General features: G+C 42.5%; 1 protein-coding gene across 4 annotated transcripts in view; it reads right to left on the bottom strand.

The window, feature by feature from the left end:
* COMMD10 (COMM domain containing 10) overlaps positions 1–15,322 on the bottom strand; it is a 528,807-nt gene extending 513,485 nt beyond the window's left edge. For 2 of the 4 annotated variants that reach the window (XM_068247185.1, XM_068247173.1), the window contains exons 1-2: positions 15,189–15,322; positions 10,717–10,807 (exon numbers count right to left, since the gene is read on the bottom strand). In XM_068247185.1, the coding sequence (XP_068103286.1) occupies positions 10,717–10,807; positions 15,189–15,220 (123 nt within the window). In that variant the 5' untranslated portion in view covers positions 15,221–15,322. Of the gene's footprint in view, positions 1–10,716; positions 10,808–14,976; positions 15,167–15,188 lie in introns of those variants that run through there. The other 2 variants (XM_068247179.1, XM_068247168.1) reach the window with 2 other exon arrangements.
* Positions 15,323–15,699: the final 377 nt, after the last annotated feature.

A 15,699-nucleotide genomic window follows, 5' to 3' on the forward strand; every position in this document is an offset into this window, starting at 1 on the left:
TTCCTCTCACTGCTCAAAAATAATTATTAAAAAAAAAAATAAGGAACAGAATCAGAAGACACATTGCACCCGTGGTACCTCATTAGACGAGCCTGCATGCAGAACGCCACCACACTACACAACACCCCTGCTACTGAGGATATCTGCCACTTGACCAGAATTATCTCCATGTCCAATCCACATACCTCTTCTCAACCCAAAACAAATGATCATGTGACCTGTAACTGGTTTTTAAAAATCAGAGTATATAGTTGATGAGGTGTGTCTTCACAGTGTCATGGTACACAGACAATGGAAAGTTGTGATCTCTACTAACTTGTTTTTTTGTAGTAGAGTAATTTTCTGCTGTAGCCTGGATTACCAATACAGCAACAGGCACTACTGGACTGGTCAGGAGAGGTAAAAACTGTAATCCAATAACAACCATTTGGGAGGAGATGATTCTGAAGACATCTGTTTACAGAATACTGTTGCTATGGCTGCAGGGAAGTCAGACCTGAGCAAACTAGCAAATTTAGGTAACTACAGCTAGTTGTGTACTGAAGTTATATCTAATTAACATTTAACAATACAATCCTCATCTTTGGTGGCACCAAACTGCTAAATTTCCCTATGTCACTGGCTGGGCATTTGGCCATCTGATATTGCCATGGTACTCACTCACCACCAGCCCTTTATATGCCAACACTGATGGAAGAGTGACTGAAAAGCCGGCCATACATCCATCTGCATTACCTACTAGAGGGAAGCAGAGCAGCAGCTTTAGCCACACACCCTCTTAAAAGAAACAACATATTGGGAGGTGAGTAGTAGCCACGCCCGGCCTCCCTCACACAGTAAATAGTAAAAGAGTAAATGCGACATCCAACATACGCCCTTCCCCATCCACAAAACTTCCAGGAGACCAAAATAACTGGACAGGAAGCAGTCGGAGGATGTCACCATGGTATTTTCACTGGGGAATGCAATCCTTTTTTTGGGTGGGGGGCATGGGTGTTTGGAATGGGTCCAATGGAGGAAAAACTATTTAATGCAGCGATTTTTTACATTACATCTTTTTTTCATGAAAACAGAAGGTCTGTGTAAGGAGGATACAAGACAATCAATTCTAATGGCTATTTGAATTGTTAAGGAGCAGTAAAACAAGTAAACACGCAAAGGAGTTAGACACCAAGCACAACTTTTAGAAGCAACAGCTACGTCCCCCCCGGGACTTTCCCTAGCCCTCGTTTAAAGTGTGCATACTACCCAGTGTAGAAGAAGACGGTCCATTTAACATAATGTTCCAGATGGTAACAGAAGAAACTCTGGAAAGCTAAATAAGAAGCAATCTGGTTTCTCTGCAGAGTCATCAATGCCAGTGCACTTTCATGTTTCCTGCGTTACAGTACAAAACAGGATTAAAGTGCTATCATATGCTGACAGCACACATATAGACTCATTTGTATTGGGGGAAAAAAAAAGGTAAACTGATCTCAACATATTTTACAAGTTTTGTTAACACAAAATGGCAGAACAGCTTGGTGGTGCAGACACCATTTTCCTTACTGGGCAGACCACTTATCAGGAGATAAGGAGGACGGTAAAAAAAAAAATGTATTGAACAATATGAATAATGGTATGATGGTACAATGGGTTGGAGGATAGTGGTGGCTGATCAGATCATGGGGATCAAGAAGAAGGGGAAGGACAGGCCTCACCATCATAGCTATGGAAGGTGTCTGGAGGCCCAGGCAGACCACACTGCCCACATTTGTTGTAGTCTGTTTCATTTACTCTAGAAAAAGTTATTTATTTTCTCAAGAAGTTATGTGCTGTGGCTCTTGTGACTGTAATTACAGCCATCTTGGGGGGGGGGGGGGGGGAGATATATCTTCAAGTCCTTGCCAGAAGTGCCACAGCAGCAGTACATTCACACGCAATGCAATCAAAAGTCTTCTGTTTCATGTTCATAAGGGACACCACTCTGGTAAGAACAGTGCCAAGAAATCTATTTTTAGCCTCCCCCCAAACCATAGCGCGTTTAGAAGCGATTGACCACTGCAGTAAGTTAGTACACTATGAGGAGCGAGAGACAACCACTCTTGCTCCAACTGGCAAAAAGTTTGTAATGCTGGATACACACCATGCGTTTCCGCGGCGAATGCGTCCGTCGATACGCGTCGATTCGATTATTTCCGAGCATTTCCGAGTGTATTTCGATGATTTTTAGCTCGATTGCCATGTAAAGTATGGCAAATCGACCTAACGATCCATCGAAACGTGAATCGGACATGTCGGAAATGATCGAATCGATGCGTATCGATGGATCGTGTGTATCCAGCATTAGAGAAGCAAGTCTCTCCCTCCTCTTGCTTCAGATGTGAGCTACGCGCATGCACCTGAACAGCACAGTGTTCTGAAGGGGGGGGGGGGGGGGAAGAGTGTTAAAAAGAAATGTAGGTGGATTTGAATGAATCTAAATATATTTAACCTCTGGCTCTAGCTTGCCAAGTAACCAATAATGCTGCGTATGTACGGAAGCTCACATCGGAAGGAGAGACACTCTCGCTCCTCTAACCAGGGCTGTGGAGTCGGAGCAATTTTTGGGTACCTAGAGTGGGAAGTTTCATAAACTGAGGCGTCGGATGATTTTTGTACTGACTCCACAGCCCTGCCTCTAGCAAATTATTTGCTGGCCAGATAGGAGTGAGAATGGTTGTCCCTCAGTCATCATACTAGCCTTCTGTGGTGGTCACATGCTTCAAAATGCGCTGTGGTGTGGGGGAGGCTACAAATAGATTACTCCCTTAGGGCCTGAGGCCACTGAAACAGTTGTGTCCGCTTTTCAGCAACACATCAATGTTACAGATGCTTAAAAGCGGACAGAAGCGGATACAACTGCATCAGTGGGCTCAGGCCCTTACGCCCCTCTGTGCTTACCACAGTAGCATCTCCTGCCACAATGGGCTGTCCCTCAGTCTGATACCGTCAGTATTTTCATGGGATGCAGAGTCTTTTTATTACAATTGTTACTTGATTAGATCTTAATGTTAGCACAAAATGAATTACTGGTAGTTTAAACTTTTAAGCAATACCACTTGCCTGGCTATCCTGCTGATCCTCTGCCTCTAATTATTTTAGCCATAGACCCTGAACAAGCATGCGGCAGATCAGTTGTTTCTGACATTATTGTCAGGTCTTTCAAGATTAGCTGCATGCTTGTTTCTGGTGTTATTCCGACATTACTGCAGCCAAATAAATTAGCAGGGCTGCCAGGCAACTGGTATTGTTTAAAAGGAAATAAAAATGGCAACCTCCATATTCCTCTCGCTTCAGCTGTCCTTTAAAGTGAACCTCAAGACTAAAAATTTACTCAGCAGCACTGAAAAGGCCTGGTGTTTCTTTAACAGTTTCACGGCATCAAAACTTTCTGTTTCTCTTATACAAGCCTCATTTTTAGCTGCACAGAAGAAAACTGCCCGGGCATTTTTCCCTATGCTGTGCAAAGCATGATAGGATTTCTGATGTTGTTGCTCTCGTTCTGCTGTTTTGGTGCAATTTTTTATTTTTTTTTACATTTTGAATTTGACATTTGAAGCCTAGTGTGTGCAGCTGGGAGGGGTTATCAGGACACAGGACAGTTGGAACTGTGTCTCATGCTCCCTGTCACCTCCTTTCAACCAAAAAGATAGCTGCCCCCATGACAAAGATGGCAGCCCCCATGAATCACAAACATTTGCCTGTTCTTTTAAAACAGAGGGGGTAAGAGATTACCGTATATTACCTATCTATTCTAATTAACATAACTAATGTAACTTAATGACAGTATGTTTGTTTAGGCTGAAGTTCCCCTTTAATGACAGTATGTTTGTTTAGTCTGAAGTTCCCCTTTAACTTTAACCTTCCTCCTTAACATTAACCTTTAATTGAGCGCCTCTGAAAAATCCACAGTGACTGATTTGACCCCTCACTGATTTTGTAAGTTTGTCCAATGACAAAGAAATGAAAAGTCTCAGAACAGTATCATTTCAATGGTAGGTTTATTTTAACAGTGGCAGATAGCACATCAAAAGGAAAATCGAAAAAATAACCTTAAATAAAAGATAGCAACTGAGTTGCATTTCATTGAGTGAAATAAGTTTTTGAACCCTCTAACAATAAAAGACTTAATACTTAGTGGAAAAACCCTGGTTTGCAAGCACAGAGGTCAAACGTTTCTTGTAATTGATGACCAAGTTTGCACAAATTTTAGGAGGAATGTTGGTCCACTCCTCTTTGCAGATCATCTCTAAATCCCTAAGGTTTCGAGGCTGTCTCTGTGCAACTCTGAGCTTGAGCTCCCTCCATAGGTTTTCCATTGGATTAAGGTCCGGAGACTGACTAGGTCACTCCATGACCTTAATGTGCTTCTTCTTGAGCCACTCCTTTGTTGTCTTTGCTGTATGTTTTGGGTCATTGTCGTGCTGGAACACCCATCCACGACCCATTTTCAGTTTCCTGGCAGAGGGAAGGAGGTTGTCGTTCAGGATTTCACGATACATGGCTCCGTCCATTTTCCCGTTAATGCAATTAAGTTGTCCTGTGCCCTTAGCAGAAAAACACCCCCAAAGCAAAATGTTTCCACCCCCATGCTTGACGGTGGGGACGGTGTTTTGGGGGTCATAGGCAGCTTTTTTCTTCCTCCAAACACAGCGAGTTGAGTTAATGCCAAAGAGCTCTATTTTGGTCTCATCAGACCACAGCACCTTCTCCCAGTCACTCACAGAATCATTCAGGTGTTCATTGGCAAACTTCAGACGGGCCTGCACATGTGCTTTCTTGAGCAGGGGGACCTTGCGAGCCCTGCAGGATTTTAATCCATTGCGGTGTAATGTGTTTCCAATGGTTTTCTTGGTGACTGTGGTCCCTGCTAATTTGAGGTCATTCACTAACTCCTCCCATGTAGTTCTAGAATGCTTTTTCACCTTTCTCAGAACCATTGACACCCCACGAGGTGAGATCTTGCGTGGAGCCCCAGAGCGAGATCGATTGATGGTCATTTTGTGCTCCTTCCATTTTCGAACAATCGCACCAACAGTTGTCACCTTCTCTCCCAGCTTCTTGCTAATGGTTTTGTAGCCCATTCCAGCCTTGTGCAGGTCTACAATTTTGTCTCTGACATCCTTGGACAGCTCTTTGGTCTTTCCCATGTTGGAGAGTTTGGAGTCTGCTTGATTGATTGATTCTGTGGACAGGTGTCTTTTATACAGGTGACTAGTTAAGACAGGTGTCCTTAATGAGGGTGACTAATTGAGTAGAAGTGTCTAACCACTCTGTGGGAGCCAGAACTCTTAATGGTTGGTAGGGGTTCAAAAACTTATTTCACTCAATGAAATGCAAATCAGTTGCTATCTTTTACTTAAGGTTATTTTTTCGATTTTCCTTGTGATGTGCTATCTGCCACTGTTAAAATAAACCTACCATTGAAATGATACTGTTCTGAGACTTTTCATTTCTTTGTCATTGGACAAACTTACAAAATCAGTGAGGGGTCAGATAATTATTTCCTCCACTGTGTATATATATATATATATATATATATATATATATATATATATATATATATATATATATATATATATATATATATATATATATATATATATATATATATATATATATATATATATATATATATATATATATATATATATATATATATACACATATATACACATATATACATACACACACACACACACACACATACATACATACATACATACATACATATATATATATATATATATATATATATATATATATATATATATATATATATATATATATATACACACACACACACACACATATATATATATATACACACACACATTATATATATATATATATATATATATATATATATATATATATATATATATATATATATATATATATATATATATATATATATATATATATATACATACATACATACATATATATATATATATACATACATACATACATACATACACACACCATGTGGAAGCTTAGTAAGCAGAGCACTCATATGACAACATCTATGTGTCAAATAAAAATCCTTCGCAGCTAAAAATCATGTAAAAAAAAAAAAAAAAAAAAAAAAAAAAAAAAAAAAAAAAAAAAAATCGGTGGATCATTTGACCTTTAGAAGTTCAAGGACAACTGAAGTGAGAGGGCTATGGTGGCTGCCATATTTATTTCCTTTTAAGCAATACGAGTTGCCTGGCAGCCCTGCTGATCGTCTGCCTCTATTACTTTTAGCCATAGACCCTGAACAAGCATGCAGCAGATCAGATGTTTCTGGCATTACTATCAGATCTGACAAGATTAGCTACATGCTTGTTTCTAGTGTTATTTAGATACTACTGCAGCCAAATAGATCAGTAGGACTGCCAGGCAACTGGTACCGATTACAAGGAAATAAATATGGCAGCCTCCATATTCTTCTCCCTGTAGTTGTGCTTTAAGCCAAAGAAGTGAACACCAAGCTGCTTCGTGGCTTGCAAAATCATTCTGTATAAAATACAGAAAAGCACAGACTGAACTCTGAGAAGACTGTAGTCTGTAGCTGTGGAGATGTGCAGGGCAAGAAGTGGCTACTGAAGGGGTTGCATTGCCAGAACTTTATCCACTCTACGTCTAGGCTGCTTTTACCTTATGGACCACAGTAGATTTGACATTTTTGCTTTCTCCCTACTGAGTAGAAACTAAAATCCTGCTGCAGAAAATATTTATGTTGCAAATACTCTGAAGTTTGTACAGATAATTAAGACTGTCGCACTTTGTCCAAATGGACTGAACCTTAGCGTAGAATGATGTGGTGTGTATAAACCACTTATCAATAAAATAAACTATTAGTCACAGCATTCGCTTAAAACGTAGTGTACACTTATGCTACAATGATAATAAACGTGTTTCCCCTGTATGTTATATCACAGGGTAGCAAATGCCTAGGACAATAGTATGTACAGAGCAGGGGTCTTTGTTGATCCCCCCATACACAGATTTGTGGGGGTATCTATCTTAGATGAGGTACAACTTGTATCTAGAGTTCGGTTTACTGATTTGATGGCCAGTATGTAAAAAAGTATAAGAGACACGTTTACATCCATCAGTATATTAAACCCATTAGTATCCCTGGTCATACTAACGAGAAAGGAGGTGTCTCAGACCAGGGTCAGAGGTGACTAGAATGTATGCAGCAAGTGTAGCCTGGACTTTACTAACACCTGTAGTGTGCACACCTCATGAGCCCTGTTGCCAGCAGATCAGTGGGTGGGGGGGGGGGGGGACTAAACACCAAAAAGGGGGTGCTCAATTATCTACAGTGTTGTGCAGGCTCAACATGTTTCACCCCAAGAGAGAGCTTCGTCAGGAGAAAATAGTGCAGCAACATAGACCACATACAGTGGGTTGCAAAAGTATTCGGCCCCCTTGAAGTTTTCCACATTTTGTCACATTACTGCCACAAACATGGATCAATTTAATTGGAATTCCACGTGAAAGACCAATACAAAGTGGTGTACATGTGAGAAGTGGATCGAAAATAATACATCATTCCAAACATTTTTTACAAATAAATAACTGCAAAGTGGGATGTGCGTAATTATTCGGCCCCAGTGGCGTAGCTAAAGAGCTGTGGGCCCCGGTGCAAGTTTTACATGGGGCCCCCCCCAAGCACTCTATACATAACAATTGATACGGCGCACCAAAACCTGCCAAGGACAACCCCAGTGTCAGAGGTGCAAGAAGGGAATGGGGAACAGTGTGTTAAGGATTACTACTATTCAAAGCATCTATAGAAGTGATTATTACCAGCACAGGACCAATAGAGAGCTAATACTGTGATAGAGGGTGGACCCTTCGGGGCCCCTCTGGCCCAAGGGCCCCGATGCGGTCGCTACCTCTGCACCCCCTATTGCTACGCCCCTGTTCGGCCCCCTCAGTCAATACTTTGTAGAACCACCTTTTGCTGCAATTACAGCTGCCAGTCTTTTAGGGTAGGTCTCTACCAGCTCTGCAGTGGCGTAGCTAAGGAGCTGTGGGCCCCGATGCAAGTTTTGCAATGGGGCTCCCCAAGCACTCTATACATAACAATTGATATGGCGCACCAAAACCTGCTAATGGCAACTACAGTGTTAGAGGTGCAAGAAGGGGATGGGAAATGGTTTGCTAATGATTACCACAATTAAAAGTACCTATAGAAGTAATTATTATGAGCACAGGACTAATAGAGAGCTAATACTGTAGTTGAGGGAGGGCCCTTTGGGGCCCCTCTGGCCCAAGGGCCCCGATGCTGTCGCAACCTCTGCAACCCCTATTGCTACGCCCCTGCAGCTTTGCACATCTAGAGACTGAAATCCTTGCCCATTCTTCTTTGCAAAATAGCACCAGCTCAGTCAGATTAGATGGACAGCGTTTGTGAACAGCAGTTTTCAGATCTTGCCACAGATTCTCGATTGGATTTAGATCTGGACTTTGACTGGGCCATTCTAACACAAGGATATGTTTTGTTTTAAACCATTCTATTGTTGCCCTGGCTTTATGTTTAGGGTCATTGTCCTGCTGGAAGGTGAACCTCCGCCCCAGTCTCAAGTCTTTTGCAGTCTCCAAGAGGTTTTCTTCCAAGTTTGCCCTGTATTTGGCTCCATCCATCTTCACATCAACTCTGACCAGCTTCCCTGTCCCTGCTGAAGAGAAGCACCCCCCGAGCATGATGCTGCCACCACCATATTTGACAGTGGAGATGGTGCATTCTGAGTGATGTGCAGTGTTAGTTTTCTGCCACACATAGCGTTTTGCATTTTGGCCAAAAAGTTCCATTTTGGTCTCATCTGACCAGAGCACATTCTTCCACATGGTTGCTGTGTCCCCCACATGGCTTGTGGCAAACTGCAAACGGGACTTCCTATGCTTTCTGTTAACAATGCCTTTCTTCTTGCCACTCTTCCATAAAGGCCAACTTTGTACAGTGCATGACTATTAGTTGTCCTATGGACAGAGTCTCCCACCTGAGCTGTAGATCTCTGCAGCTCATCCAGAGTCACCATGGGCCTCTTGACTGCATTTCTGATCAGCACTCTCCTTGTTCGGCCTGTGAGTTTAGGTGGATGGCCTTGTCTTGGTAGGTTTACAGTTGTGTCATACTCCTTCCATTTCGGAATGATCGCTTGAACAGTGCTCCATGGGATGTTCAAGGCTTTGGAAATCTTTTTGTAGCCTAAGCCTGCTTTAAATTTCTCAATAACTTTATCCCTGAACTGTCTGGTGTGTTCTTTGGACTTCATGGTGTTGTTGCTCCCAATATTCTCTTAGACAACCTCTGAGGCCCTCACAGAGCAGCTGTATTTGTACTGACATTAGATTACACACAGGTGCACTCTATTTAGTCATTAGCACTCATCAGGCAATGTCTATAGGCAACTGACTGCACTCAGATTAAAGGGGGCCGAATAATTATGCACACACCACTTTGCAGTTATTTATTTGTAAAAAATGTTTGGAATCATGTATGATTTACGTTCCACTTCTCATGTGTACACCACTTTGTCTTGGTCTTTCATGTGGAATTCCAATAAAATTGATTAATGTTTGTGGCAGTAATGTGACAAAATGTGGAAAACTTCAGGCAGGGAACACACTTGACTTTCAGTTTTCCGCGAGCGTTTTTCTGCATACTTTTTCTGCACACCAAGTGTGTTTCCATGCCGCGCGCGTTTTTTAACAGCAGCTGATGTAGTTGATAGAGAAAACTGCCAAAATGTGCAGAGTCCTCATGCAGAATGTCAGTTTTTTTTTCTGCGTGCGAACAACACAGTAAGTGTGCACTAGCACATTGATTAACATGAGTTCTCAGTTTTTCTGTGCAGAAAACGCGTACGAAAACTGTCAAGTGTGTTCCCTGCCTCAAGGGGACCGAATACTTTTGCAACCCACTGTAAATATCCACCCAGCATACAGCCCAAGTCAGAGCTCTAAGCTTCAAGTCAGAGATATAGATACAAGTTGAACCTGAGCTGACATAGATACACCCCACAAAACTGTGTGCATGTGTGTGTGTGTGTGTGTGTGTGTGTGTGGGGGGGGGGGGGGGGGGGGATGATGGGCAAAGACTTCTGCTCTGTACATAACATACAGGCATAACACGTGTATTATCATTGTAGCATAAGTGTACACTACTTTTAGGCAAATACCAGGACTAAAAGTTTATTTTATTGATAAGTGGTTTACACACACCACATCATTGTACGTTAAGGTTCAGTACATTTGGACAAAGTGTGACAGAAAATATTTATGCACCAAATAAAAATATAAACGTGTCAATATTCTAGCATCTAAAATAACAATTTTTTTGTCCTCATTTCCAGGCCCTGTTTCCTATACATGTGTGAAGTGCATGTTCCGGATTCTCAGCTGAGCAGACCTGAGCATTTCTGGACATGAGTTCAAGGTGGGCAGAGGGGTAAAGCAAAGTCATGAAAAGAAAGGTACACAGTATCCTCCCCTTTGAGAGCCAGGAGGAATGCATACTAAGACATTAGCATGGCCCCACCACATTCTTTGTAGGTGGGCAACTTACAAATTTAGCAAAGGAATCAATTATTTCCTACAATAAATCTACAAGTTCCTGGTTCTCATATTTTGTATGCACAACCCCTTTACTGTTAGTGTACACAATGATTCTGAAACCAACTGACAGTTTCTTACCTTGAGGTGTAGTCTTTGAAGAATGCGAGAAAGGAGTCTGGGAAACTTGGCTTCATCCATTTCATTCATAATAGAGACTGCCTGCTTAATGCTAGGAAGCAAAGAAAGATATACTATCAGCAAAACTCATGGGCACCCTGGTAAACTGTGCTGCATATACCCTACACTGATGAAGCTTCTCCCCATACTTGGACACTGTAGATAAATTACATTTCATAACGACACTGAACATAATGAAAATCTATTAAAACGAGTGCGTAAATATTTCACTCTAAATGTTGATCGAATATTGATCAGTAAAGGCCTCTTCACATTCATGTGGGTGGGTGGGTGCGTGTGGAGGGCATATGATGTGTTTCCAGGGCTGTGAAGTAGGTACAAAAATCATCTGACTCCTCAGTTTATGAAACCACCAACTACAGGTACCTAAAGTTGCTCTGACTCCTTGACTCCGACTCCCCAACCCCTTTGCGTTTCCCATAGCTTAGTGCTGCACTGAGAGATTAACAAAGATGTCAGCTATTCCGTTAAGAGGTCTACTGGCATCTGGCGAAATATGGAGTGTTGTACGGCAGTGCCCAAGTACACAAATCATTATCAGCCATCATTTACCTGATCTCCACCCATCTGATAGTGTTTGCTAGCATACTGAAAAAGACCAGTGATGACACTCTCTTAATAAAGTCTAAGTGGTTTGTATAACTTTTGTTCAGTTAAGAAATGGGAATGTGCACACAGGAAACCCAAATATTGTAAAAATCATAGCTTCTAACTGCCATTAGGCCTTTTTAAATTCACTCTTTCTCCTAGGTCAGTGATGGCTAACCTTGCCACTCCAGCTGTGACAAAACTACAAATCCCATCATGCCTCTGCCTCCATGAGTTATGCTTAGAGCTGTCAGAGTATTGCAATGCCTCATGGGACTTGTAGTTCCACCACAGCTGGAGTGCCAAGGTTAGCCATCACTGTCCTAGTTGATATTTTTACACCTTGTCAATGAAATCCCTTTTAGAGACTCTGTAACAAATTTTTCAGCCTTATTTCTTACATCCTATAAAGCTCCTATAACTGTTCTAATGTGCTCTGGCTTACTGCAGCCTTTTCTAGTTGCACTGTCTCTGTAGTATATCTAATCTTCTTTCCTTTGTCAAGCCTTGTCGAGCCAAAGAGGAATGCACTGTCTCTGCTGTGATAGGGAGAAGTTATGCACACCCCCTGCAGGCTCTCCTGTGTTTGTATGAATCGCAGGCAATGCCTCTGCTCACAGCCAGCATCTCTGCAAGGCTTGTGGAGCTGAGACATTCCAAACAGCTGTGAGTGCAGAGAAATCAGTGCAGAGCTCAGACAAGAAGCTAAGGCAACACTTGGAGTAACATTCCAGCAATCAAGTCACGTTTGAGAGGAGCCACTGCAAGCAGGCACCTGCTCTGATGATGTATATCCTGTTTGGCGGCCATCTTCATTGTTTACAAAGACAATAAATAAAACTGATTTTATCACCAGGAAAGCAGCGGGGAGCCGTGAAAATGTCACAGAGGGGGCTAGGAGAAGACAACAGGCTGGTACGTTTATGTAAGATTTTCACAGTACAGGTTCTCTTTAACCTCCTTGGCGGTAACCCCGTGTGTGACACGGGGTAAGCCGCCGGAGGGTGCCGCTCAGGCCCTGCTGGGCCGATTTACTTAATTTTTTTTTTGCTGGACGCCAGCACCCCGATCGCCGCCGCCGCGCGCCCGATCGCCGCTATCCGGTGCGGCGCGCGGCCCCCCCCCCCCCCAGACCCCGAGCGCTGCCTGGCCAATCAGTGCCAGGCAGCGCCGAGGGGTGGATCGGGTCTCCCAATGACGTCCCGACGTCGCTGACGTCGGTGACGTCATCCCGCCCCGTCGCCATGGCGACGGGGGAAGCCCTCCAGGAAATCCCGTTCTTTGAACGGGATTTCCTGATCGCCTATCGCCGGAGGCGATCGGCGGGGCTGGGGGGATGCCGCTGAGCAGCGGCTATCATGTAACGAGCCCTCGGCTCGCTACATGATAAAAAAAAAAATTTTTTTTTTAAAAAACTGTTGCGCTTCCCCCTGGCGGTATTTTTCATACCGCCAAGGGGGTTAAGCCACCAGCCAGAAAATACACTGAATAACTTTGACAGTACTTTGAATAAGGATCATTGGGCCATATGCAATTTACCTTCAACAGTTTTCTCCTAGGAGATAATTTTTAAACGTCTTTTTAAAATATAATTTCAGCATTTTGTAATTGAAAAAGTACCAAAAAGTAGGCGAAAACGTTCTATCAAAATTTTGAGTATTTTCTAGCTTGCTGGTGGCTTAAAAGGCGTTTTATTGACAAGTTTAAATATATAACCTAGGAGAAAACTCACTATGGGCCCTTGAATCTTAGGAAGGTTATTGCTATTTAAAGGGAACCAGAGACGAAGCACCCTTGTGTATTTTACCATATATATCAGTAAGAACAATAGAGAAAACACTTGTCATGCACTCTGTTTCATCCTCACTGCTAAAAGTGTCTGTTATCAGCTGTGATAAGAATCCCTGACTGAACATTCAGTCTGGCTTTGCAGGGAACAATTATAGCTGAGTCATTATAGCAGAGCCACAAGGGGGCAGGCTTGGGCTTGAAAAGACACCAGAGAAGACAGACTCAGCTATAATCTTTCCATAGCAAAGCTAGACTGAGTGATCCGTCAGGGATTCTTATCAAAGGTGATAACAGTCAGATTAAACAGAGAACAATGAAACAAAGAGCAGATTAGGTGTTTACTGTCATGTTCCCACTGATTTATAAGGTAAAATATAAGAGGGTGCTTCATCTCTGGTTCTCTTTAAACTTTAGTACAAGGAGTGTACTTGGGATTTATTGTAGTTCAAACATTGTTGATGGGAAAAAAGCAAGTTGCACACTTCTGTGTACCAGTCTGGGCCAGCACCCAGACTATGTCTACATTTATGAGATAAACATTCAAATATTTGGATATATTACAAATATGTGGATATTTACCTGTGGGAATGTGTATTTGGACATAAAGTCGATATGCCCAAGCTGCATTAAGGGCCATATAAGGAGGGAAAGTATCTCTTTGGGACTTCAACTATGTGCACGTGTCATAGTGGAAATCAGCGATTTCCCAGATTATTTGCTAGTTCAGACCAAAAGGCTTGGGGTTCCCGCAGCCGATATGGAGAAGCAGATGGTGCAATATAGAAACAGCCATAGTCAAGTTTAAAATGGTGCTAGTCTTGTTTAGGGCACCCAGCAGGAAACCTCATAGGGAACAGTTCTCCAATCTCAGTACACTCTTTTAGCACATAGCGTTTTGATTGACCAAATAGTGTGGGCATCGTTAACTACAACCTATTAGAAGCCTAGCAGTTCGAGAGGCTGCAGACCACCCAATCACGTTAGGTGAATTTACCAATGAGGTTCCCTGCTGGGTCCCCTGAGGTAGACCATGACATATAAAACCGCTGAACGGTGTGAGTGCAGGCTATGTTGTCTTTAGAGGAGATAAACTAAACCTGGTTAGCATTGGAAGAAGTGCTAACCAAGCTCTGAACTTTTCCTCCCTGAGCACAGTGCTGTAGAAAGAATGAGTTGACAATAGTGGTAGGTTTTCTTCAAAGTAAACTTACATGACTAGAGGGATGAGAAAGGAGATACAGTATTGGTTTAATAAAATGGAAGACGGGACAGGAACTTTAAATCCATATCCTTCACAGGTATACCTTTACCTACACATTACCATAGCTCCCAACTGTCCCTCTTTCGGAGGGACAATCCCTTTTTGGGAGCCCTGTCCCTCTTTCCCCCTCATTTGTCCATCTTTCAGGACTTTGTCCCTCTTTCTATATAAATATATATATTTCTATACTAAAAAAATGTGTTTGATTGACTCTAAACTTTATTTCCCATCCTTTAAATTGATATATTACTAATTTTAAAATGTTACTATGAAGGAAAATTAACCAGGATAGAAAGGACCAGTGTGGTTTGAAATATAAAACAACATATTTTACTTATGAAATCTTTATGGTATGCATGACTAGGGGCGTGGTGGGGACATGACATGGCTTATGTGTCCCTTTTTCTCATCTCAAAAAGTTGGGAGGTATGCATTACACCTATATGTTTAGGTTCTGAGGAAACAAAACACTTTAAAATAAGCAATATCATAATACTCATCAGTAAAACAACTACAGAGCATATGGAGGAATGGCTGTTTCCAGCAGTAACTACACACACCAGGTGCTTAGCTTCTTGCCAGATTATCCTTTTACACATTATAACACCACTGCACAAATACATCACAGTGGAGATGGCAATGGCTGGACTGTACAGAGAACACTTCCCAATGACTACATGATATGACATCACACAAGCACAGCACACAGTCTGGACACCAGCCACGTGTCTCCATCAGTGACAGCTGTCAGTCACACGTCACCCTCGCATACCTCGCGCTCTCCTTCACTATCACAGTCGCCATGGTGACAAACGCCCTCCTGTACGCCTCCAACACCTTGCCCGCCTGGAAGTGTTCAAGTCCTGAAAGCAAGTCATGTGACTTCTGTACCAGCTGATCACCTGACCAGCCTCTTCCTGCTTCCCCTACGGTTCCTCACACGCTACAAAACACAGCGCTATCGCTAATTCGCAGAACTGGTGGTGTTGATGTGACCCGCAACAGGACTTGTTCGCTTGCCAGAGGCTGCTAGAAGGCGTGCAGCTGTGTATGGCAGCTTATGATATTCTGCCAGAGCAGGGGCTTGCAAGAGGATTTAAAGTGGGACCAGCGTGGCCACTTAGGACTGTTTATTATGACTATTGCGCCTTTCCCTTCTGTGCCTTTTATGCGGCACACACGAGGATAGTTTCAAATGCAATCAGCAAACATAAAAAGAAGTTCAATGCAATCTAAAGAGAACTTCAAGTGATCAAGTTTTTAGCAGGCAGTATTTGTCCCAA

Source organism: Hyperolius riggenbachi, chromosome 1 (assembly GCF_040937935.1).
Source record: "Hyperolius riggenbachi isolate aHypRig1 chromosome 1, aHypRig1.pri, whole genome shotgun sequence".
Taxonomy (NCBI): Eukaryota; Metazoa; Chordata; class Amphibia; order Anura; family Hyperoliidae; genus Hyperolius; species Hyperolius riggenbachi.